Raw genomic sequence first — 27,764 nt, 5'->3', positions numbered from 1 at the left:
AGTACTTTGGGGTGCCGTGACTTCTGACATCTGCTGAACTTTGTTTTGGTGTGGGGTGATTGTTTCAATGAATATCTAAGGCCGACGCTTGAGCTCCTGCTTCACAGATGGACATCACCATGGCAATTAAAGCCTTTCTGGCTGGATAATGAAGTCCCTTATTTTGAAAGGTTTCTGGTGTCATCTTGGCATAGAGCACTCCCGATAACCTAGTTAATACCAGCAAAGCAATAGAAATGCTCCAGAATATGATCAGGGCTTACAATATTTTTCAGAGTCAACCTACAAAAATATTGTTTAGGAGCACACCAAGAAAGTTCTCAAGATAGGGTTCAATTTTTAATATTTAGGATGTAAGTCTCTGTAATTCTCTTGAAGAAATGGATGGTCATGTTTAAATTTGCTCATTCTATGGTTAATCTAGAAGTCTCTAGTAAGTTTTATTGAGGTTATAACATCACCTCATGCTTCTAACGTTTGTCAAGAAAAAGAAGAACCAGAGTAATGAAATAAAAACTTAGATGTTGGTAAAATCTACATTTATATACATTTACACAAAATCTACATTTATGTAGAAATCTACACTTATATAAAATGAACTAGCTTACTTTTAGTCACATAGAGATTAGAAGCTAAGAATTTTATCACAAGTCAAGCACAATTCTCAACAATTAAACTTATAAGCCTTTATTTTGACACAAACATTTATTCATTTATACAGTTGACCTACTTAAACGCATATGCTCCAAAACTTCACAGGGACTTGAACAAAAAGTACACGGTCATTTTCCTTAGTAACTTAGAGTTGTAAGCTCTGCCAAATCGTATTTTAGCTGAAATTCCAATACAGTATGGGAAACACTAAATATCCTATAAAAGGATTGTCCCTAAAGACACATGCTGATTTATCATCATCTTACAGCATTAAGCCACTTGTATAGCTGTGATTTTGGGTCCATAAATCTTAAAATATTCTTTTTAAATGGACCTTCAAAATGTGATGTATTTTCAACTGGTAAAGTCCGGAGATCAGCAAAGCTATAATAGCCAGTGCAGAGATTGGAACATATACTTAGCGATGACAGCGGGCCGCTAAAGATTTCTACAATAGTCATTCGCACAACTTCACTGAAAAGTATTCTTCTTACTTCCTTTCCCATGCATATCAAAAATGTATCCTCATTGCTCCTAGCTGTATTAAAAAAAGAATGTTTCACTACTGTTACTTGATATTTATTTCAGCTTCAGCAAAACAAGCCCAAGTTCTCAATATAAAGAAATCAGGTTAACTGTTGCTAAATCGTCATGACTACTTCCTGTTACCAAAAGAGAATCGGAACTAGAGCTGGATGGGGAGAAGTTCTAATTCCCTTAGCTGTGAAAGACATCAGATAATTCAGTATTCACAAATATGTTTCCTTACTCTGCACCAAGAAATGAATATATAAGGCACATTGCTAAAAATATGACATTTGCTAGAGAGCACCATTTTTCACTATGGAATGACTAACAAAAACTACCACCTACCTACATTCATCACAAAGGCTCCTACACTGCAGTGAGCCTGACTGTCCTGGGGTGAGTGTCTTACTGATAAAACAGAAAAACATTTTTGGAATTCTTCTAGGCACCAACTCTCTTATTTGATTGAAATCGTAGACAAATGTACTATGAGACTTGGTTTAAGACCTCAGCAGTTTTGAATCAACCACTTGTTTAAAGGCCTGTGCATTTTTTTGGCCAGATTGTTTTTCGCCCCTGCAATACTTTCTTAATGACCTAACTGTATTATTCAGGGAAGCTTTTACTTCACCTATCTAGGGCATGTTGCAAGTTCTTGATAGATAAAATTTTATTTAAAGAGATAACATTAAGCAACAGTGACTGAGCTACATTAAATTAACTCAAACAAGCACAATTATATTTATTGAAAAGTTGTTTTATACATCTCAGGATTAACTCTGTAGTTTACGATTTTTGCACCTTTCATAATGATAATTAAGAACACATTTCAGAAGCATATTGTTTATGTTCTGCAAGTAATGAGAACATTTCATTTTTTAACTTCCAGCTAGGGATCTTATTAAAGTAACAATCCTGACAAATAAATAAATAAAAGCTGGGCTCAAATAAGACTGCAAAAATTGCACTATGCAATTTTTTATTTCATGTTTTTGATCTCAAAGCAAATTACAGTTATCTACAAATGTATGCTTAGCACCTGAAAGCATAATGCCTTGATTGCCAAACTAATACAAGTGAATTAAAACTCATATTTCAAAAGCTCAGTAAGGGAATCACCAAAGTCATGTGTGTTATTTAAATACAACCATTTACTCAGCCTGCTCCTTCATAAATAAATGCTACAAAAAGCAAATTTTTAAGTGTTAGCTCTAAAAATTAGCAGCATTCTCTGTTCCAGGGCATGGGGTATGTTGTCTAAAAGAGGGCAACCAGAGAGCTAAAATAAAAGCTAAAGTGATGATTTTAAATAGCAACTCCTAAAAGTACTCAATAACCCAGAGATGTTCCAGGATAGAGGGTGTTTTCTCTAATATCAATATTCATTAACACCCGCATTTCCAAAGCAATAACCCATATTTTGGGTTGTTTGATGTTGTTTTCTCTTTAAAACAAACACCAGGGCAAAGTCCAGAGTAAAGCTTATACATTTATGAGAGAAAGAAAGAGAGAGAGATCAAAGGGAAAAAGAACAGACTGAAATTCTTTGGATGGGAACTCTCTCCCTTTTCAACACTGATCAGTTCACCAGGAGCTTGTGTGCAGAGCAGAAGATGAAACAGGCTCACCTTCATTAGCAAGTCTCATACACATAGCTCTATTTTAGCTTCCCACTAGTAAATATTTTAATATGCATAGTATGTTCAGTTTTATGATAAGGACAGCAATGGCTTAACATGTCATTATTGAAGCTTATTTTTAGTTTAAAAACTTGCAAAAGACAACACTAGTTCTTGAACAGAATATTTTAAAAAATCAATGTCCACACATAGAGCATAGCAAAAATATATACTTTTGTTAAAATCTCCTAGAGAGAAAATAGTTTACCAAAAAGATAAAGACTAGCTGAATCTTTCTTTCCTAAAACCTAAGATAAGCAGCTAATCATCTAAAATTAAGCCAAACGGTGTTATGATGTACATTTACTTATTTCTCAAATCACAGTGAACATTGCTTTTCTTTTCATGTTATTTGCAGCATCATAGAAACAAAAGTTCTTATGTGGATGTGCCTCAATGTAAGCATCCTTGGATCCCAGGGAGAAAAGTCAACAAGTAAATAATGTCAAAAATAAATATCCCAGCTTTTTCCTCCCCTCTCTCCACTGACCACCATGAGGGTCTCTTCAGCAAGAAGCCACCAGAAAATAACTCCAAGGGGAACTGTCTACAAAACCCAAGCCAATGGGTTCTACTGATAAGAGGAAATGCAGACGAGTTATTCCACACCTAGTCCGCCCACCTCTACAGAGTGTACATAACCCGGAGTGAAGTGTTTCAAAGCCTTGTGTTCCAGACGTGGAGGCAAACCTGACAACACACGTTTATTTCCCAAAGTGAAAGATCTCATTTTTCAATAAAGCTTAACTACCTTTCCTTTCTTGCCAGTTTTGGCTCTCAACAGTGGCTTGTCCCTGACATCATTTTTCAGCAACTTCAATAGATCTTCGCCTCCAGCCTCCTTCATTTCTACCCAGTCACTCACTGCCAACACTCCCTCAGGCCCAGCCCTCTCGGTTTCCACCCTCTGCTGCTGGTCCACAAAGTCTAGTGCACTCTGGCTGTGAGCATCTGAATTACTATGTAGTTTGGAGGGAAAGCTGGGTCTTCTACTAAAAGTAGACAGAAGTTTCCACAGTGGGTTTGCTCTTCTGCTGGTTTAAACAATTCAAGCGGTGCCAGGGTTCGGCGGGGAATAAACTAGGAGGAAACGTGGGGTATCAGGGGAAATGATTACCCCTAAACGCTTTCCCCTTCCATTTCTCATAAGAAAAAGCTTTCCTCTGTGCCATATCCCTATATTTAACAAAATATAATAGTCTGGAGACTTTGCCTCTGCATGAAATACACATCACACACGTCTTTCCTGTGTTCTTTGCTTTTCAAATACAAGGTATCCGGTGGCTGGGACGCTTAGGAAAAGGCAGCCAGGGGTCCTGTCTCCGTGTAGGACAGAGGTAATGGGAGATCTCTATTCCGGGCCACGGTCTCTTCGCTGTGACCTTGGCCATAACAGGAACGTGTTGTTCCCCAACTTTAACTGGAGCAGCAAATATGCCTCATCCCTGCTTCACTTTTTCCAACAAACCTGGAGTCTTGAATGAAGCGGTGTCTAAGTTCTGACCTTCCTCCCCCCACCCCCACCCCATTTCCACCAGCCCAACAGCAGGACACCTTTCTCTGGCCCTTCTTCCTTCACCTAAGCAAGGCGGGCACCAGGCGAGCCGGCTCGGGTTCCGGGAGCTGGGCTCCCCGCTGGGCACGGGGCGGGGCGGGGCGCACGCCCCGGAGCCTCTGCCCCCTGCAGGGCGTTCCTCCAGCCCTCCGCCGGCTGGGCTAGTCACTCCCCGGCGTTCCCCGCAAACCTCTGCTAGTCAAGTTTCCCCGGCGGGTGGGGGCTGAAATCCTGGCCCGAGCAGAGCGGGTCTGAGCGGAATCTCTAGGAGAAGTAAGCAGATAGCCCCTTAAAGCGGCGCAGCGGCGTGGAAAACCCGAGCCTCGGGGAAGGGCGCAGCCCAGAGGAAGGGCGCTCCCGGTCCTGCCTTTGCATTTCCAGGGAGCGGGACATTTAAATTATTTTGTGGTTTGTTGATTTTTTAATTTTTATTTAGTTTTTCTTTTTAAAACCAGCACTGCAGGCAGCCGTGCCCAGGGGCGGAGGGGTGAACTGTCAGCTGGGACTCCCCCGCCTGCAGAGCGGGACCCGGGAGGGGGGCATTGGGGTACCGGGCGGGCGGGGAAGGGGGGCTCAGAGCTGGTGCAGGACGGGGCGCCCCAGGTGACGCCCGCCCCGCGGCCGGACCAGCTCCAGCCCCCAGCCCCCTCGCCGCTTCCCCGACGGCTCCAGCGCGGGGAGGGGGCGGGAGGAGCCGGCGCACTCCCGGGCTCGGGCTGGCACCGCAGGCCAGCCGGGGCACCTCTCCAGGCCCCTCACCTGCTGCGGGTCGGGTCTCCCCTACCCCTGTGAACACGAGTTCGCGCCCGGGGCAGTGCAACTGCGGGTGAGACCTGGTCTGCTCGGTGCAGGGAGAAGGGGCCGGTTGAGCGCAGGAAGGAAACGGAGCGGTGGGAACCTCCCGGCGGAAATCGCTGCCCCCCCTTCCCCCGTGCGCGGGGGCACAAGCGGGCTTGGAGCCGGGACGCGAGGCGAAGTGGACCCCAGATCCCGCAACTTCGCTGGGCAACCAGGCGGCGGGGCAGAGCGGGCGCTGTGACTGCTGTGCCCGGGCGCTGGGTGCCCGCCGGGTCCTGCACCCCAAGAGCTGCTGTAACTGAAGCGGAGGGGACAGGGGGACCGTCGGGAGGCGCCGGCAGGGTGGGCGCGCAGTCCAGACCGCAAGCCGAGCTCCGGAGCGCGGCCCTCCAAGTCCTGGGCGCCGGAGGGGCGCCCGCTCCGGGGGCTGCTTCCCCCCAAAAGCCCGCTGGCTGTTGCGCGGGGGCCACCGACCGTGGCGGCGGCGGCGGGAGGAAGAGGCCGCGGGAGAAGAGGGAGGAGAGCGAGAGAGCAGGAGGGACAGACGGACGCCCACCGCCCGCAGGACCACGTACCTTGAGCTCCTCAATGTCCAGGTTTGTTGATCGGTCCATGGAGCGAAACTCAAGGGAGCGGAGAGGAGCCGGCAAGTTGGAGCAGGAAGCGACCTAGTCGTTCAGTTTCCAGCCTAAACTCAGCTCTTCCCTCCTCCGAGCCCCGGCCGCCTCCCTCAGGCTCATCCTCCGGGATCGCCGCCTCCGCCTCCGCCGGTTCGAAATCCCGAAGACAAATAAATAATAATGAGAATTCACTTTGTTTGACTTCTTCGAAGAGCTGGTGGCAGGTGATCCTGACCGCGGCGCCGGCACCGCTCAGCCTCGCGGAGCCGAGGGGGTGGGGCGGGGGGAGGAATCCGCCCCGTTTAAGATGAGTCCTGCTTCTGCAATAAGCTCAGAAACCGGCCGACTGCTGCATCCCGAGGAAAGGAGCCGCTTCCCCGGGCAGCGTCATGCGGCAAATTCCACGCAAATGTGCTCGAAGGAAGAGGAGAGCGGCTGGCGAACGCCCTCCGCCCTGCGCCAGGCGCCCGCGCAGCTCCTTTCGCACCCGGAGCCCCGAGCCGCGCCGAGGCTCAGTTTCCCCGCGAGACAACCAAATCCCGCCAGTCCCGCGGCCGCCCCGGAGGGTGCCTCGCCGGAGAGGTGCTGGGTCCGCGGGGAGAGACGATGATAAATTCGGGGGGGGGGGGGGGGGCTCGTCTTGAAGGTTATGCGAAGAGTTGGGAGAAGAGCAGGTGGCTCGAGCCGAGCGGAGGCGGCGAGCGCGGAGCGGGGAGCGCGGAGCGCGGGGAGCGCGGGGAGGGGCGCGGGCCCGAGCGCGGGGAACGGCTGGGCTCGCGCTCGGCTGCGCTACTGCCCGTGGCCGCCAGGTGACTGCCTTCCCTCCGCTCCCCCGGCCGCGGGGATTTCTCGCCGGCTCCTCGCGGTTCCCCTCCAGAGCCGGCGCTGCTGGGTCTTAAAGCCCGCGCGGCGCCCGTCCCCGTCCCCGTCCCCGTCCCCCGCGGCGAGCATTTCCATGCGCTCCACGCGCCGCCTCGCCCCGCCGGGTGGAGCCGGGGACAGCGCGGCTGCGCCCCCTCCGCCCGCATTCGCTTGGCCTCCCTGCTCCTCGCGGCCTCGCGACACCTTTATTTTTAACTCGAGAGAGACTTTTAAAGAAAGTGACAAATAGAAACATAAACGGGGATTTCTTGCGCCGATGCTTCTTCTGGGAAAGCGACCTCTTACTGGGAAAGGTTCCTTTACGCAGGCGGTGGCCCTCGGGTGCGCTTAGCCTGGAGGGTGTGGACTTGGGGGAAAGGCTCCTTTTCTTCATTTACACGTCTCAGTGGAAAAGCTTGACTTTTGAAGGGGTTCAGTCTCCTATTATTTTCTTACGGCACATAAACTGGTGGGACGTAAAAATATTTTTTTGATTCAGAAAATAAGCTGAATAACTAATTGAATTTGCTTCTAAAAAAATACCTTTTTTTTTTTTTTTTTTTCCTTTTCAGATTTAGACATTCGCCCTCCAGTCTCTGCACCTCCTCCTTTGCCCAGCTCCCTGTCTGGGCTCCAGCCGCATGGCCTACCGTCCACCTGCCACTCCTGCCACCAGCTCCTTATCACTGGCTCTTGCCTCTCAACCAGGACAGCTCTCGCTCCCTCCTGGAAAACATAACCCTTATGCTTCAGACGACAGTCCCTCTTCAGAGAGGATTTTCCTCGAGGGGAGTCCCTCAGGTATTTCCCCCCTGCCCTCTCTTCATAGCTGTCAATCCAATTTATCATTATTTAATGTATGCATCTGTTAGGTATAGTTCAGATTGTCTTGTTCTCCCAGTAGACTAGAAGCTCTGGAAGGCAAGTTCTGCACCTTTTTTACTCAGCAATTTATCCCTAGAGTCTAGCACAGAACAAGCACACAGATATGGCTGGGATGGATAAATATGTGCGGGAAGAACCTTTAACAGTTGCTATTTTAATGTCGAAATACCTCCATGACTTCCTCTCCCCTCCAGACTCAAATGCCAGTTTATCCCCCCCTGGTCTGCAGCTAAGCCTAGAGCGCTCAGCTCTGTAATGGAGCACATAGAGTTCTTTAGCTTAAGCCTGTTCTCCTCCACAAATTTATCAAACTGGCTTCCTTTCAAACTTCCACTTGTGTCTACAGCTTTCAAGGTTAGCACCAAGTGTACAATAGTCCATAATTAGTGGAGCCGAACATGAAATTCTCAAAATAAATTTTAAATATTCAACTTACATAATTATCTTGTATAATATATGATAAAATACAAGGTTGCAGGTTGAGAATAAATGAACTTACATAAAATGTATAACTCTTAAAAAGCTTCTTTATTAGGAATTGTGAATAATTCAACATGAATAACATAATTCCATATGTTTTTTAAAAATCGTGTCTCCATAAAAAGCAATTTTACATTCCCTATCATCTTGTTATTGCCTAACTTTTGAAAATTGAACACAATAAGCAAGTTTATTTTGAGTACATTAGCAAAGTGATACTATCTCTGAGATAACTTTAAAATTTGCAATTGTGAAAATACAGTTCAAGAAAGAGGGCTTCAAAAATAAACAGTACTGTGTTGCCCTGGCTGGGGGCTCATTTGGTTGGAGCATTATCCCATGATCCCCAGTTGGGGCCAGTACAGAGAGACAATGAAACAATGTTTCTTGCTCACATTGCTCTCTCTCTCTCTCTCTCTCCCCCCCCCTCTCTCCCTCCCTTCCTCCCTCCTTCCCTTCCTCTCTTTCTAAAATCAATAAACATATCCTAGGGTGAGAATAAGAAAATATAAAAAATAAATAAATAATAATGTTTAAACACCATCAGAAAGGGCAGATTCCAGATAGTTTCTTAGTATGGCATACAATTATAGTTGGAAGAAAAAGGGATACTGTACTTAATAATAAAGGCTAAGCTTAACCATATTTTTTAAAAGTTATATTCAAAAATAAAGATAAAATTTTTAAAAAGTTATATTAAGTCACATATATATATAATGACTTTAATTCATCTTTAGGAATAGGAAATTATATTCAACATCTGATGTCGACCAGAATGTCACTGTATGAGCTACAGAAACTATAGTGATTTCCAAGTCAGTTTCAAATCTGGGTCTAATTAAATGCCTACAGAGCCAGAGACTTCCAAGTCTTTTACTAGTTCATGAATTCCCATGCAAATTTATTAGGCTAAAATTTTCTAAAATCAAACATGGAATTTGATCATAAAAATCTGATTTGTTGAAACATGTATATAACTTTTCAAGGAAATCAGGACTCAATTCCACTTCAACTGACATGTAAGTGAGACAGCCATCAGAAAATGAAATAACTTTAAACAATGTGAAATAGGGTGATGGAACAATGAGGAAGTGAATTGAGAAAAGGAATTTATCTAGATGCCCTGAACCCCAATAATCAAGACAAAGACAACTACCCATGGCTGCTCCAGGAGGTCATGCTGGCACATAGCAGGGTATGTGAAAGGAACAAGATTCAATTTTAGCAAAGATGTATAATTCACAGACAAACTGCAAATAGAAATTACAACCCCAAGCAGGGGAAGGCAGTGTGGAAACACCTGCAGGTCATGAGATACTACAGTTCAGAATCACTGGTCCATGGGTACATTCATCAATGTCACCTCTACCATAAGGTATTAAGCTAACAAACACATGGCATTATGAGGTTCCTTATTTTAACTAATTTACAGGAGTGAGAAACTTATTGATATTTTTCCAGTAGACAAGATAATTTATATTCATCATATATGATTAAAAAAGTTTTCAATGTTGTATCCCCCCAATCTCTAGCCAATTTTACAATTTTTGTGCTTTTATTTTTATTTTTTTAGTTTACTACATAGTAAGATGATATTTTATTTTGATTTCCTAAAGTTACTAAATGGATAAGTGGTTTATTATTCATTAAAATAGAGTAATAAATAACTTATTTACATAGTTGACCCCAGTTAGTTTCTAGTGACTAGGGTTTCTATTCATACGCTCTAAACACTTGCCCCAGAAAAGGTTTATTTCACAAAAATTTTATTTTTTATTCCATGGTGTTTTCAAACATAGGTAGCAGAAAATACTGAAATATAAACTATTAGAATTTTTGTGAGTGAGAGATGTAATTGTTTATATGTGAATAGATGAGGAACAATAAATTAAATGAGCTTTTAACACTGTAATATGGTTGAAAGGATATCCTTTGGCTCTTCCCCGAAACGATCATCTCTATTATGGCATAGATACATATTTTCTATTTTTTTTAAAAATCAATGTTGAAATTAAGTTAAAATAATTCCTGCTCACCTTCAACCTATATTATGCTCCTATTCTTTAATTTATAAAAAAAGAGAGAGAGAAAAGGAAAAGAAAAATTAGAGAAGTCAGAGGAAGGAAAGTATAAAAAGAGTAGGAGGACACAGACATGCCAAAGCAGGCATCCCAAAAGAGAAGCCAGGATGTAGCTACCAAAAAATTGAAACTGGGAACATAAATCTCTTTCATTTTAGATTTAATGGAGAAAAATATTGATAAATGCATATTATTAGGCTAAATTATATTCAATTATTTAGCCACATAATTTTTAAATTACCCACATCATGAGAATGCCTATGCTTTGTATTATAGTAGTCTATTAAAAGAGAATGGAGAATCTTCTCTGCAGAATTTAGGGATTTGTGATAAATACTAACAGTTCTAAAAGCATTCCCCAAATCATTATCAATTGCATCTCAGAGTCATGAACACTGATAATTATAGTTTGAAAATTTAAAAACAAACCACCTCAAAATGCTAAACTTTCTATGGAGTATAAGAAACAGATAACAAGTCTACAAAAAAGAAAACTGGCATTAAAACTCACATGTGCAGAGCAATTAGTGCTGTAACAGTAATAACGAAATGGACGCCCACCGGTCCACGTCCAAGAGCTTCACGCTGCAGTTACAGGCTTGCAAATAAACGGGGACGACATTCTGTCAAACGCCTTCAATCACGGCACTTTGATCCTCAATACACTTTTCCACCCAAAAATGATTATCAATTTACCTAGAAGCTTCAAGTGGTCAGAAATAAGGAACCCTAGAAACTACAGCCAGATACCAAATAAAATAAAACTCTGAAGAATTCTTTAAATCGTCACCTTCATCCTCAGGCCAACAATCTTATATTAGAAAAAAAGGAAAGCCTTCAGTTTCATTACTCATTTTGACTTTGTCAGTTGGGGCACTTAAGTTCAAGAGCTCAATTCTTTAGCAAAATTAATCTCTATAAACAGGCCACTTATTTTTTTTAAACTAAGCTTTTGGAAGGAAGGTGACTTTTCTGGAAATATTTTCTATTCCAGCAAAAGAACCTAAAACTCTTACGCCAGGCCACCTACACACACAGAGTGAGAAACCAATATAATAACAATAACAATAAAGCCTTCGTAAACTGTCAGTGTTTCAATGTGTTCTACTGGCGTCACTCTAACAAGAAATGGAGAAATATGAGGGGCAGAGCCACAGATGTGGAGGGAGGTGAGTAAAACAGTCATTGATTCCAAGAAAAAGGTCTTAAGAGCCAGGAAGACCTGAACGTAGTACTGGCCTTGGATGAAGTACATTTGGAGAAAGAAAAAATAAATAAAATCTAAGGAATCTAGAAGAAAATACTTAATGTGATTAAATTCAAAAATAGGCCACTTACTTTCAATTAACTTCTAGTTTTGAAATTTTCCTATTCTGAGGATAATGAAGACTAATACCATAAAATGGAACATTATTGTTTTATATTCTGTTCACGTATGATTGTTGTTTGAAACTTTGTTTTAGAAAATCAGTTAATGTGAAATTTCTTTTTATTCCCATGTCTACACTAAATAAAATAAAAATAAAGACTAAATGAATAAAGTTATATTTAATGAGCTCTAATCTCTTATGATGTGCCTTAACAAATTGCTTACACATAAAATTGAATTGTAAAGAATATACTACACCTAAAGAATAATGATAATAATAATAGTAATAAAATTATAATTTTTTTCAATTTGTCCCTATTTTGATGGATAGAATAGGGTAAAAAGACTTGCCAAACTTAAATTTTACTAATATCTGTTAGCAATGAGTTTTCTATTATTATCACTATGTAGTATTGTCATGGACTTTTAAAACTGACAATTTTCTCTAAGAATTTTGAGTTTTTGCTCACTGTTAATATTCTTATTATATATGAAGTTTTTCAAAGTTCTCCAAGAACTTAGAATAAAAACTAAAAATAAATAATAATAATAAATTAAAACGGAAGACCTCCAGTCAAGATGGCTGAAAAACAGAAAAATTTGTTGTTAGCATATAGAAATGCTACTAATTTTGTACATTAATTTTGTCGCCTGCAACTTTACTGAATTCATCAATTGGATCTAACAGCTAAAATTTAAATATATAAGGCACAATACTGTAGTGTTTAAAACTGTCATCGACTTGCTTTAAAAACAAAAACAGAGGAAGGCAAAGTGGGGGCTCACGGAGCTGAGTTAGTTGGCATCGTCTGTGTTGCATGACAAACTCCGTTTACACCCAGTGGCCACAAACTGTGCCGTGAGCTGTAGCCACAGGGAGCCGGTGCAGCGAGGTGCCACCTGGGTTCCTGTCGCGCTCCACCCGCCTGCGCCTGCTGGGAGGGCCGAGTGCCCCAGCATGGATCTGAGTGTTTTAAAGCCTAGCGATGGGTGACAATTTTGTTACGTGAACTAAGATACCCTTGATATCAAACTGAGAGTGTGTTCCCTGTAAGCTGCAGCCTGAAATATGCCATATGTCAGCTTGACAAGAGATTTCCTTAAAAAAAAAAAAAAAAAAATCTATTTTTGTCCTAATTGCAAATAAAATTTCATGTGTTTGGCAATAACTTTTATTCAGGAGGTGTTTCTTCCCAAATGTGGGATCCTTAGCTTCTTTCCCTTTTTAAAAAATATATCCTTATTGGTTTCAGAGAGAAAAGGGAGAAGGAGAGAGAGATAGAAACATCAATGATGAGAGAGTCATTGATCAGCTGCCTCCTGCAGGCCCCCCACTGGGAATCGAGTCCCCAACCTGGGCATGTGCCTTGACCAGGAATCGAACCTCGATCTCCTGGATCCTAGGTCAATGCTCAGCTGCTGAGCCACGCCCAGCCAGACTTCTTTCCTTTGTATTATTAAATTTTTCTTGCTATGAATGCGGTCCCCTCCACCCTCGTATTAGACAAGATTTGGCCTGTTTCGCTGGTGCTCCACAGGATGCATCTGTAATAAAGGCTGCAAACCCTCTTCTGTTTCAAAGAGGATCCACTTGGAAACGTATGTGTGAAAGGAAGAAATTTCTTAAAAAGATGATGGGACGTGAATTTCTTTCATCTAGAGAATCAAGACTTAATTTAACTGTGATTAAGTATTTTTGTTTTGATTTGTAAAGCACATATGGGTAAAATGCATGTTTATTAGAAGCCTGAGCACTAAAGACAGAATGAAACATCTTTATAGATGTTTCTCCCAATGATCCATTTTAGAAGCAGCCTCAGTATACAGCAAATTGTAGCTCATGTTATAAAATCACCTTCATAATTCTTTCTTATTGTATTGTTCTTTCACATAATGATATTATAAACTTGATTTTCCACCTGCTTTTCCTGCTCTGGAAGCTAAATAGGAATTTTCTATATTTATATTTTAAAACTAATTTCACAAAAATACATTTTCTAAATATATTCCATATATGTTGATGAACTGATTACCAATGGGACTGGAGAATTAAATATTTTTGCACTTCTGCCAATATTTGACACAGTCTTAAGTTATAAAAATGACCATTTTATATGCTGATCAAACTTCACTGCTGTGTAACATAAGACCTTGATTAAAAATAAACTTACCATAATTCTTGTAAATAAAAATTACTGAATTTTTCCTTTATGATAAAAAGAAGAAAGTGCCTTCTTAACTTTAATCAACTTAATTTTCTGTTAAAATAAAAAGGTAAAATTTTGGCTCAGTGATATTATGAGTGTTAGAACCACTAACAAAATAATCTTTATAACAACTATGCAATTTAAGTTAATCATAATATTTACTGAAAGTCAGTACACTTGAAATCACATGGTGTTAAGAAACAGTGATACCCTGAGTATATAGATTTTACAATATAATCAATAGCAGATAATGCAAATGCAAATGCGAAGACCTCTTCTAGGACACACACCCAAGTGCCATAATCCTGTTCTAAGTTTACTGTCAGGAGTTGACAAGGTCTTAAGCTTTATCTTAGCATCTCAGGTATAGAAAAAGGTGTTTTTATTTTTCACTCCCTCGAACTTTTAACGTGGGATGTCCTAGAAAGAACTAAACTGGATATCAGGAGAAATATATTATAGTGTTGGCTTCTCCGCTCATTGACTTGGGACCTTATGACTAGTGTCTTATCTCATCGGGCTTCAAGTCTCTATAAAATAATGAGTGCCTATGATAAGAGCTATAATTGTTTTTTAAAAGACATTGAGTTAAGTAAAACAACACATGTGAAGAACATAACCACATGACCAAGTCAAAAAATATTAGAACATTTTTTAAAAGTTCCTTCTGGTAATAAAAATCTATGATATACTTTCATTTCCTCACGGGTATTCACTAAATAAAAATACACTGACTATCAAAAAAAATACAGCAACTATTAAAAGTGGCTATCTTGTGGAATTACAAGTGATTTTTGTTTTCCAAATGTCCTTCAATCTGCACATATTAAGCAGTGGATTAAATAACAACTGACACAGGTAAAGACATATATCCACAGAGAGAAAATATTCACAATACATATAGCTATTAAGGAATTAGTAACTATATACGTGTGTGTGTGTGTATATATGTGTATATGCCCATACATATACATACATATATATATATATATTACTATATACACATACATATGCCAAGGATAAACATATGACCATCCTCATTAATACTGAGGCAAATTCAAATTAAATTTTTAACAGATATTATTTTATACCACTATATTGGTGAATATTTTTAAATCTGACAATAGAAAGTGTTGAAGAGAATAAGGAACTACTGGGATAATTTTATATTGTACTCATGAAACTATAAATCCGTTCAATGATATTGGGGAAAATGGCATTTTTTAGTAAACTTAAACATGTACATAGCCTATGATCCAGCAAGTCTAGTCAAACATATTTCTGTATTGGTCAACATAAATAATGCTACTTATGGCAGCACTCAAATATCAGCAGCTTATTATAGCAAAGTTTTATTTGTTGCTCATATCACATACTCTTATGGGTCAGCATGGCGGGAGTTCTCTACCACACAATCACTCAATCTACTGGCTCTTCTCAGTTCTGGAGTCTTAAGTCATTTATGGATTACCTTCAACCAGTCAAGAGACAAGGGAAGAAAATAAATATGGAGTAGCAGACTTTATGGAATAGACCCAGAGGTGGTATATATCAGACTTTTATACCATTCTCTCAACCTAAACTCAGTCACATGACCTGCCCTAATTGTAGAGAATAATGAAGTATGGTTTTGTAGAGAGAAAGAAAAAAAATAACATGGATACTGATAAGCACCAGCAATCTCTGTAACATTTACTCCTTTTGGCCACCAAATATCTCTTTGCTCCCTTATTACCACACATAAAACGCACCCTATTTTAAGGAAGACTGACCCATCAAAACACTTTTTGTAGCTCAATATCTACACTCTCTAGGTTATGTGGCAGCTTTCTCCAGATGTGGCTTCTCATTGTCCAGCCACCTATGAGTTCAAAACAGTCGATTTTCTCCAAAACTACCATGTGCAACTATGCAAATACAAGATAAACATTAGAAATCATGTTAATGAAGAAAGAGAAAGAGCTGGGGAGAACCCAACACACTGACCTCTAGCAATTATGAAGGAGCCCTGACAGATACTACACAGGCACCTAATCCCGGGAGCAGACAGTGTCCCTTGATTAACCCTGACATTGCTGGAAGGAGCTGCCTAGTCCCCTGCTGTCTGGCCTCCACACGCTCAGTTTATTCAGTGTTTCTCATCCTTCTTGTCCACATCTGTTATGGGTATTGGGGAGCAGGCTCTCATTATGGGCTGGAACACTTCTGTAAGCCATTTCCTGATGAAGTTAGTTTGGAAGTTTTATTAGTTGTCTAGGGCTGCCATAAAAAGATACCACAGAACTGGGGACTTAAACAATAAAATTTATTCTGTCACAGTTTGGGAGGCTACAAATCTGAGACCAAGGCACTGTCATGCTTGGTTTTCTCTGAGAAATGTGAGGAAAGAATCTGTTCCAGATGCTTCTCCTTGACTTGCAGATGGTCATCTTCTCACTGTGTCTTCATAAGGCCTTCCCTCTGTATGTGTGCATTTCTCCTGTCTCTTTTTGTGTCCAAATTTCCTCATCTTATAAGACCTCCAGTCAAATTGGAGTATGGCCCACCAAATGGCCTCATTTCAATCACCTCTTTAAAGGCCCCATATCCAAATACAGTCACATTATGAGGTACTGGGTGGGGGGGGGGCTAGAGCTCCAATATATGAATCTTGGAGGTGACACAATTCAACTCATAACAAGAGATCAAAAGTTGTTTTGCAGTTGGAGCATCCAGTATTAAAGGTAGTTTCTTTGGCAGTGAAATTCCCTCAGAATATTAGTAGGCTGTTTGCTTCACTTAATTTCATATGTCAGTGACCACACCCTAATTTCTTTCCTAGATATTTCTTTTCTTCCTTAATTCCCCTTTTGTTAAACTAACAGATGACTACAGGATGACACAGGGACAGTAGGCTTGGATGGAAGACCACCCTTAATCTAAATATTTCTGCAAGTCTGATTGACTTTATTAAACTTAAAATTTTTACTAACCCTTTGTCACAAAAAGCTTCTTAAAATTTTTATCTCTTTCTTTACAGGGCCTACAAGCAGTTGATGTTTCCATCCATTTGGTGCCCCAAATTTCTGGATTGTTTCTCTTCCCTTTTATTTCCCCTTGTATCTCTTATGATACCTTGCCAAAGGCAGCTAATTTCAGTGAGTACACACTCCGAACAGTTTTCCAAGCTTTTCCTCTTGAGCTGAAAGCTCAGTAGGTAGATGATCTGTCTTCCAAGTCATCACTGGTGCAGACGTACCAGATTGTTGCCGTGTATAACAGGGCTCTCCAGCTCTCTAATCTCTGATATCTGCCCCCTTGCCGTGGTTGGCTGATAAGCCAATGCCACATTTTAGGTCTTTCTGGCTAAGGAAAAGGGATGGGCATGGGGAGATTTCTGGGAATAAGCCAGGGAGTGATGTAGACCACTTCTGCTGACATTGCAATAAAATGTCCCAGGGCCCCACCTAACTGCAGAGAAACCTGGGAAATGCAGTATTGATGTAGCGCTGGAAAGGAGAGGAGACGTGTGAGCACCAACATTCTCCAACATAAGACCCTAGAAAACTGTTTACACATTTGTCGGTTGTAGCGAAAAATATAAAACAACTCAAAATTACATTCACAATGGATAGATATATGTGTACTGGCATGCATAGAGTCTGGTTCCATACACTTAAGTACAAAAGCCTATAAAACTGAGTAAAATATTGTGGTTAATAGTATTTAATTATATAAACATATTTTGTAAAACTATGAAGAAATTCGAAGGCTTGGGAGATTGATGCATGCAGCTGCACATGTATTCACCCCTGTGTGACCTCGCCACATCACACCACGCACCCAGTGGTGTGTTCATTCACAAATACTCATTGAGAACCTTTTATCTCTCAGGTCCTGAGCCCTTCATTTTCTATGCCCTAGTGAAAAAGCCCTGTGACTATTAATGAAAGCTACCCCTTTGCCTAAGTAAAAGCCTATAATGGGAACATCTAATAGTTAAACAACCCATGAGGTAGGAAATAGAATGGTCAAGAGGAGCAAAACAAATTGTTGCAAATGTTCATTTCCAGACACTGTGTGTTCCAGCAAATATTGGAATGTTCATAGTAAAGCACAATTATGACTTTGACTTTTATGTCTCATGGAATCATAGCAATTTTTAAAACTGGAGAGAGACCATAAGATTATGCAGAAAAACCTTCATTCTATAGAAAACAAAAAACAAAAACCCAGATGCACACACGAAGAGAACTGTCTAATGTAGGCAGTGCTGGAGCTGAGACTAGAACATCTCCAAGGATAGAATGAGAAATATTAAAATGGGGAGCTATCTCAAAACATACCAATATGTTTATGTGATACAGTAAAATAAGAGAAAGAAATTACAGAATTACTAATAGTTTACTGAATATGATTATTTTATCTAATTACCCACAGTGATTTCCTGCAAGCTGAAAATATGCGTATATGCTCTATAGATAAACTATGTTTTTCATTTTTTCCCCTCCAGCATTTCAATTCACATCTTTTTCTTGCTTTAAGTTGAATATTATTCAGGTTTAGTACCTCTAATAGCTCATCAATGACCAATTTTCTATTCAATTTTTAAAACAAGTAATAGCAATATTTTCTTCTATTATGGAATAAATACTGTTACAACATATTGCATAAGCACATCATCTTCAGCCATGCTGGAATTAATATGTCCCTCTTCTAAGGTCCAATAGCAGTATTTCATGTCTACTTACCTTTCTACGAAGCTTTTAAACTTTGTAATGGGTCCCCATTTATTTGCCCAGCACAGTGCCTTGCACAGAGTAAAGCCCATAACAATTTGTAAAAGAAGTGAATCTTTGCACATGTACAACTAGTCAATAGGAGCTTATGGCAGACTAGCTCGTGAGAGAGGAGCCCGAGGCTCAGCCAGAAGACTAAGCAAAGATCCTGAGAGAAATTAGTGTATACTGACTGAGACGTGGTGTCTAGAGCCTCAGTCCTCTGTCATTAACTATGTACTCTGAGCAAGTTATCCAACCTCTCTGTGGCACAATTTGCTCAAGTGTGAATTGGAGGTGGAGAGGGTTGTGAAAATTAAGTAAGTTCATTAATTCCAAGTGCTTAAAACAACAGCTGGCACGTGGTAAGCACCAGCTAAGTGTAAGCCATTGTTTTTATCACCATCATTATTGCTGTTCGCTCATATACCGCAGGCCGAGCAGTTAGGGATAAAGCCACAAGCTGGGAGAGCCAGTGGTTGGGTGAATAGTTGAGTCCTACATGGATGTATGTACACATGTGGAAGGAATGGGCCATTGGACAAGACATCAGGACAAGTAGGGAAGGTTCTGGTTGCTGCTGCGCACTTTTGTGCTTATGATTTGAGATGAGAAGAAGTGACTTACATGTCTATCAATGGGATACTATTATTCAAATAGGTTTATGTTTTCTTACTGATACTTTCCTCTTGTTGGTTGATGCATCTGTTGTCTGAACCAATCTCTCCTTGAAATATCAATAACTTTCTTTCATGGAGTGACTAAAACACTATTTTGTTTATTTTAGTTGAGATTAGCTGCTTCTACAAGGAAACTGAATTATTGTTTCCTGTTTTAAATTTTCAACAATAGAGAAAATATTTGTATTTCTTTAAGAGATCAATTGAGAATGACAATATTTATAATGTGCATTCATTACATGGGAAATACAGAGAATGATATTTACCAGGATGTGGCTATGATTTTAGGTAATTCTCATTCATTAAACTTAAAAATGTATAATCAATAGTAATACACAAAAAGAATAATTTTTAAATGAAAGTGAAATCAAAACATATTTGATTTCCTTTGTTAATGACATTACTATCCCTTATTCTTGCATGAGTAACTGGCCTTGTTTCTTAGTGCTATTAATATACGCCCTGTAACAGAAGAAGTTTTTATAAGGCAAAGTTCTGAAAAGTTATCTACAATGAAGATTTTGTCACATCAACTGAAAACATCATAGGAAACATATCTAGGAAGTAGGAAGACTTCTTTAATTTATTTTTTAATATGAACATGGTAATATTATAATCACAGTATGACTAAACCCAAAACTAAGAGTATAAAAGAGTTGGGGTTATTTTATTCACGAGGACGTTTAACAATCTTAAAAACATAGGTAGTTTAAATGCAATGATAAATTAAACTCAAAATAACCAAACCCCCAATGTCTAATAGTGGTATAACTGTAGTTTCTGCTATAATCAGACTAATATGTATAACTTTATGATGGATATCAACTTATAATACAACATATTCCCATTTAGACAGGCTCACGTAATTTACTTATTCAAAGACAAAAACAAAAAAAGAGGGGAAGGTTCTCTGAGTGATTTGCCACACAAGACTTTTCTTGTCACTGTCCCATGAAAGTCTGTCACACACAAGAGTGAGTTCTAAGGCCCCATCTGTAGTAAAGGGTGAAAGACATGTTAGCACGAAGAGCAGAGCCAACTGTGGGAGACCTGGCTCCACATTTTAGGTTCATGAATGCAACTGTTGGTACTCACCCCTGTGAGTTTCAATTTCACAACATCCTCAGCCTGTAAATCAGGATATTACCTATCTCATGGGTTTATCCTTCTGAGAATGAAATGAGATGATTCAGGTAAAACTAACCAAGTACTAGCACGTAGCAGGTAAGCATGCTACAAAATGTTGCTGCTGTAAAATATTACATGTTCCAAAGTGGTGTAAGCATTACTATTTCTGTCATTTTAGCAGGAGTAGTAGCAGTAGTAACACTAATAAAAAGTGGTAAAGCCTCGGGAGTAGGAGGAAAATAGGACAATGTAAGGCCTGTAAATATGAAACCCTTGTTCCCCTGGCCATTCCCTCTGGGGGATTGAAACGAGGACCTGAACAGCAGCTCTGGCACAGCGTTTCTCTGCCTCTGCTTTTTAAATAACCTAAATCTTTCACCTCAGTTTCTCCCCGGTGCCTCTGGGATTGCCGCAGAGATATGTCCACTGGTGTCCATAGATGCGTTCCCCGATAATAGTGTAATCTTGGCCGTTTCCTCCTCTGCAGGACCCCAGGGGGCTGCTGCACCAGCGTATGGAGCTTGGCCTCCGATGTTCTTTGATAGGATCACCGCTGAGCCTCCCCGAGGTGCTTCCACTGTCCCCAGTCCCTGCCAATGTCGGGGCTGCTCCTGCCAAGGCCTCCTAATGTCGCACTGAGGCTGCAGTACCCTCGGCCATGACTGCTGATGTGTCCGACACAGCCCAGTCGCAGAGGGACGCAACGTGCCAGAGCCCGGGTCTTCATTTGGCCTAGCTTCCAACAAATATTTGGATTCTGCAAACGTTCATTGAGTAACTCCTATGTGAGGCATTTTCCTAGACTTTCTTTCTTTTAACTACATCATGCTATAGTGGTGATTTTTCTGAACTTCATGATTACTTATAGAAGGGTGGCTACAAGATAACATATATTAGATGGTTTTAAAAAATGCATGAAATGTGGAAATCTTGTCCCTTCTTAAAGGCAATAATTATATAGTTGTGTGTTGCTGCAAGGTAATGGCAAAAGACAACAATTTTAGAAATGATGATATTAAGAATAAGCAGACAGAATTTTTGAGAAGGATTAATTAGAAAAGAGCTATAGATGTGCATTTTAAAATTTTTATTTATTGATTCATCTTCAAGAAAATAAGTACAACACTCTGTAAGTGATCTTCTTGCCCAGCAGATACCATTATAGTAAGTAAAATGCAAGGAAGAGTCAAGGAGAGACTAGAATCATTTGTTTATAGATCTGCTTTAGTCCAACACTTATATTATGGGCCTCAGTGGGACTTTTTAGTCTAATTGAAACAGTTAGCTCTTGACCATTGCTTCCTGGGTCTCACTAATGCATTGCTGCATTTTTGGCCAAGAATAACCCTTCTGTTTTAGTAGCCTACTTCTTAACTCCATTTACAAATTTTTACCTCTATAACCATTCTAACATCCTCTGCTCCTATGACAGGAGAGAGTTAGGTGTCTCTCCTGCTAGCTAAGGCAACTTAAACCCTCCACCTCTGCTCTGCTGGGGTTTTTGGGTATGTTTTTCATTTTTCAACCAGAATTTGCTTACTCTCCTCTCATATTTTCAAGCTCGCTCTCTCCATTGGTTGTATAAAGACAACCAACTCTTTGTTCCTTCAAATATAGAAAAATTTTAAATTGTCCAACTTCCCTTCCCAGCGAAGCACTTAGACATAATTTTGTAAACTTGCCTTCTCCATTTGCTCTTTCCCCGTTGACTCTCCAATCCCTTATAATCTGGCTTAAGCTCTCCAAGGGGAGAGGAAAGACAACAATAATGAAATGATTCTGAATCCAGTGGCTACTTTTGGGTTTCTACTTAACATTTCTGCATCTTTTCATTGAATCTCTTGCAATGGCTTCCACAACATTTCATTTGCCTTCTCAGCCCAGATACCCTTTGTAGGTTCATCTACTTCTGTCCTCTTAAAAGTTGATGCATCTTAGTCACCACCAGAACTTTCTTTCTACAGTGCAAATCCATCTCAACTTTTTGTTTTAAACCTGGAAGTGGTCTCCCATTTCCTACAAGTTTTAATTGTTTAAGCTAATGGTCTACTCATAAAACCAACTCTATGTGAACCATATGTGGTTTCCCAATGTGCCGGAACCTTTCACGCCTCAAGAGCTTGTGCACATTTCCTCTACCTGAGATGCCCCTGAGATAAACCTAGATCATTTGCTTTGGGTCAGCAACTATTTATTAGGCACTTACAAGATCTAAGAAAATATACTGGGCTCATGTAATGAGGATGACCATATGTCCCATCTTTAATACCACCAGTCTCTTGGCCAGAGAAAGGGACCTTTCTTGGTATGCTATCACATCAGACTTTATTAACCATTCCCCTAAAACTTTCTGATGGTTTTCCATTATGTTTCACCTCCAATATCTTTCACAAGGTTGTCATATACAATGTAATTTCTCCTGTCCTGTCTGTTTTCATCACACACCTTGCCTCTAATGCATGTCCAAAAAAGTTTAGAAATATGCTTTTTTCTTTTTTTACATGCTTCATCCCATGGGGGAAAGTAAAATCATTTATTCTGATACTCAAAAGCCAAAATATGCAAAATATAAGTGTCCTTCTTGCTATGATCATTTCAACCAACCAATAATATACACAAAGAAAACAGCCACAAATTAAGTAAAAATCCAGATACCAGAAGCATAAAGCATTTTACGTAGCACCCTCATTGTGAAATTTAAAGCATACACATTGACACTCATAACAATACACATCATCATTTTTAGTAAAGGAATACTAACTCTCTAGGAAAAATAAAAAATGTCCAAGGAAATGAATATAATCAATATTTCTCATTCACACTAAATATTCAGAGCAATATGCCTCATTATTGGATCCTGCATATTTATCCAGGAAACTAATATCACACTGTATTAAACACAATAACTAAGTCACCATCAGTGTCATTCATTTCACTGCTGTGCATGAATAAAATACCTGTACACACATTTGCATATACTTAGATAAAGCACATATAAATATAGCACAAGTATTTTCTATCAAAAAGAAATAGGTTTTCTTCACCCTATAAGTCCATCAATTGACAGCTCATGAAAATATTCATTCTAGAGTCTTCCCACATTAAATAAGAAGAATTAAATGATATTGCAATATAGCAAAGATACATGGAAACTTTATGACTGAAACTTTCTGAATTGCAAGCAATTATATATTTGTTACTCAAAATCTTTGCTCTCAAAAGCACATCTAGTATTCAATTTGGATGTATAAATTCTACATTGCTATTTTTAGATAATTTACTGTTTTATTATCTCTCCATTGTGTCCATGTCTCCGCAACCTTTGACACTATTGCCTGCTCCTTTCCTGAACTTTTCTCCTTCATCTGATTTTCTCTTACCTTTCCAGGTTCACCTTCTCACTCTTCATTATAGATCTTTCTTCTCCAGCCTCTCAGATTGTTGTTCTCAATGTTACACCTGCTTTTCTAGATCTTCTTTACTTTCCCCATCTCTGAAAATATCATCCAAAAGACAACTTCAAATTATCATTTAAACAGTAATGACACTCAGATATATATCTGCAGCTCAGATTTTTCTCTTATGCTCTGGATTTATTTATTATCAACCCCTGAACATACTACTAGTATCTTATTTTTAACATATACAGAAATGAATCTATATACTCACCCTAAATGTGTTGATTTCTCTACATTACTAATTTCAATTTTAAAATGTTGAAGTTATTTTTATATGTTTATCCTTTATGCTCTACTATATAATAAATTGCCAAAAGTTTTGATTTTTTAATAAATATTTTTCCAGATTTTATCTTAAACCATTTCCACTTCCATAGCTCTAACTCAGATATGTATCATTTCTTGCTCAAAACCCTCCAATCCGCCTTTTTCCCCCGTACCAATCACTGTTATATATTTCACTGGTTTGTTTATCAAGGGCAATATCTATGTCTTATTCACTGTCATTTTCCTTAGCACGGTTTTGGGGACATAGAATTAGCGCAGTATAAATGCTTGGTCATTCATTCATTCCACAACAGTGTAGCAAATACCAACTATGTTGACACTATTCTAGATGCTCTGGATCCCTCAGACCAAAACTTGGAAAGATGCAACTTCCTGAAACTTGTTCTCTAGCAGAGGACACCAGACAATAAATAATAAAGAACATTTATAAGTAAATAATTAATATGTTTGCATGGAAAGGACTCTAAAAAGAAAAGGAAGACCAGATTAAAGAGCATGAGGAAAACCCGGAGAGGGAAGTTGGAAATTAAATAAATTGGTAAGGTAGGATTTCTTGAGGCCGCATCTTACTATAAACTTGGAGGAGATAGAGGAGTTACATATGCATTTATTAGTAAATTTTTAAAAAAAATTTTAAAGTTTCAGGCAGAAGGAATAGTGAATACAAAACTCCTAAAATGAGAATACACATAATATGCTCAGAAGCGGTAAGGCAGCCATGGCTAGAGGGAACTTACAACAGCAACAGAAGAGGTGAGACCAGAACGACAATAGGCATCTGGGGCCACTGTGAATACATAAGACTTTTCACTCAGGGTAATAATGTCGAATAAAAAAATAATAATGCTCCTTATGAAAGAAATGGGTCTGCAAAACTAAAAATATTCACCAAAATGAGAGAGAGAGAGGATACAGAATGGCTTCATAAACTACCAGCTAGCTCAGGGTCTAATAAAATATCTTCATTTAAAAATGTTGTTACATATATAATATTGAAGTCATTTAATATGTTTTCTAAATTGGGGTTAGTCAGATAGAATCCACAACCTTCTTGACTATGCCAGTTTGAAAGCTGACCCTGTACTGCCTTGAACAACAAGTGTTTTGAAAATGTCCCTAATGGTCTGGCGGGGCAAGCTGCACCCAACACTGGCTAACCTCTATAAGAAGCACTAATTCCAGCAGAACATACACTTTTAAAACTGCTACTGTCAATCAAGTGTAAACGGAGAAGGTAGATTCTTGAAAGTGAAGCAACCATCCACTATTAATTAGTGGCATGTGATTTTGAAGCTGCCTTGAAGGCTGATTTTGCTAGGAGGCCCTGAGGCTCTAGTTTTGCTTCCTTGGTTTAGAGAACTTTGATACTGATGGAAAGCTTCAATTTCAAGGGTGAAGGGAGTCGTGAGCCCCCTACAATCCCATCAGTGACCCAGTGCACCAGGAGAAAGACCTTATTTGGGGACAGCGATTTCATCTGACTCCTTGCAAGGCTTCAAGTGACTTTCTCTGCCCGAAAACAGGGCCACTGATTAAGGAACTTCAACGGGCAAATTCCAGTTTCCATTATGTATCTAACCTAACATTTAATCGGAGCTCTCCCAAAATCTCTCTAGATGTTATTCTTCCACCATTAAAACATGTTCGATAAATAGAGCCTCTTCAAAATATCTTTTTAAAACATCATTCTCTACGTGTATAAAAAAATAAATCCATGGATATATGGCTTTAGCTACAACTGACAAGAGCTTGGAAGATTCCACTCCCACCCTTAAAATAAGAAAACTGTAACATACTAAAAATCAATGACTCGTGTTGGACTCATCAAAGAACTGGGGTTGCAGGGCAAGCAGCCAGCCCCTCAATGTGAAGAGACAGGAAAATCTGGAGGTCACTGCCATTATCTGCTTACTTAGAACAGAAGCCACAAGAATGAAATAGTAGGAACACTTACATGGTAATGTTAACCAGTTGTTGGGGCCTCAGTGTAAACTAGCATGAGTGAGACACTCCAGGGGCTTCAGTCACGGGGGGGGGGGGGGGGGGGGGGGGGGGGACGACAACACCCTCTAGGAAACCCACCAGGACCTTACACAAAGAGCCAAGAAAGGTTTCCTCTTGGCTCTGGCAGGGGGAGGAAAAGGGTAATCATTCTGAAATACGCCCAGTGTTCTCCATAAAAAAAGTCTTACTCTGCAGGGAAATCACTCTGCAGAGATATTCCACCTGGGGCGAGGGCAGGGCTTTCTCTCAGTCCAGCCGCCTTTATCTTTTTTGTGTCACCTCAGAAAGAAAACGCTAACCTACTGGAGCAATGCTTGTCCTAACCCAGGGAAGCATGCCTTTTAAAAGACTGATACTTAATCAAAAGACTACCCAGCGCTTCCCCATCCCACACCCACCACCGCACACAGGGCTCCGACCTGTAACAGTGGGTCACAGCTGAAAGAGCTACAGGACTCAGGCTCTCGGCAAAGCTTGGGGAAGGCCGATGTCAGGAGGGGAGGAGAGAAGTAGAGGGACGCGAGGCCTCCCCTACCTGCACTGTAACAGACATTAAACAGCGCTCATCTCCTACCCAGACTGACACACACCCTCTCAGTAAGGGCCTATTCGCCTCGGTTCCCATTACTCCATGAAACATGTCCAGCTACCAACACAAATTACAAGGCATAACAAAAGCAAAAAACAAAACAAAATCCTAACAAAGAAATCATCAGACTGAGACTTAGATATGACACAGATGTTGGCATTATAAGACAGAGAATTTAAGAAAACTATGATTAGCACGCTCAGCCTCTCATAGAGAGTAGAATAAAATATTTAAAATATTAAAAGAAAAAAGCACCTAGAATTCTATATCAAGCAAAATTCTCCCCAAATGTGAAAGAGAAAAAAGGACATCTCTGGGAAACAAAGATTGAGGGAATTCACTGCTGCCAGCCCTTCCTTGCAAGAAATGCTTTAAAAAGTTCTTCAGACAGAAAGAAAAAACACAGTTTAGAAACCCCGCTTTACACAAAAGAAAAAAGAAAAGATTAAATTTTAAATTTATTTATTAAATTATTAAAGTAAAATATCTAATTTTTCTCTGTTCATAAATGCTATTGCTTGTTTCAGCACATGAGTGAGTGCATGAATGGCAGAAATATTATAAGACACCAAAGAGACTCACTTATAAGGTACCTGCACTACTCATGAAGCAGGATAGCGTTAACTGTAGATTTTAATTAGTTAAAAAAGTATAATGTGTATCCAAGGAACTGTGGGTATCCCGTAAACTATGTTCCAAAGAAGTGTAACTGGTGTGCTAAGAAGAGAAATAAAAACAAGTGTCTATGTCCCTAAATAAATAAATAAATAAATAAGTAAATAAACTAACTTTTCACAATCAGAAAGCAATTAGAAATTCCCAGTTGCAAATCATAGAAGCTGGGGCTGGAAACCAGGTTTATGACTAAACTTCCAAAAATCATGCTCTGAACCAGACCACAGGACAATGAGAAAAAACTATCACTGGTTCTCCTGCTCTCAAGCTATCCATTAGAGAGTTTTATTTTGCGTGTTTGTTTGTTTTTATTAAATTTGCTGCAAAGAACCTGATTTTATGGCAACTGCACCTGGGGCTAACCCGAATGCCACTCCTGCATCAGGACCCAGACGGGACACACACCACAGTCACCCGAGCCAGATGCACCTACCATTGTCGCCACATAAACTGATCCTGGGCAGCACA

At 39.9% G+C, this 27,764-nt stretch overlaps 1 protein-coding gene across 1 annotated transcript in view; it reads right to left on the bottom strand.

Moving 5' to 3' along the window:
- The window catches only part of SGCZ (sarcoglycan zeta), a gene marked incomplete at its 3' end in the record, with an annotated part of 570,369 nt that extends 564,379 nt beyond the window's left edge, over window positions 1-5,990 (bottom strand). The window contains exon 1 of the mRNA XM_081124488.1: window positions 5,790-5,990. Coding sequence (XP_080980614.1) covers window positions 5,790-5,828 — 39 coding nt within the window. The 5' untranslated portion in view covers window positions 5,829-5,990. The remainder of the gene's footprint in view (window positions 1-5,789) is intronic.
- Window positions 5,991-27,764: the final 21,774 nt, after the last annotated feature.

Source organism: Miniopterus schreibersii, assembly GCF_964146895.1.
Source record: "Miniopterus schreibersii genome assembly, chromosome: 2".
In the NCBI taxonomy this organism is placed as follows: Eukaryota; Metazoa; Chordata; class Mammalia; order Chiroptera; family Miniopteridae; genus Miniopterus; species Miniopterus schreibersii.
Note: the sequence above shows the minus strand (reverse complement) of the source record. Positions and strands in the feature narration are given on the sequence as shown.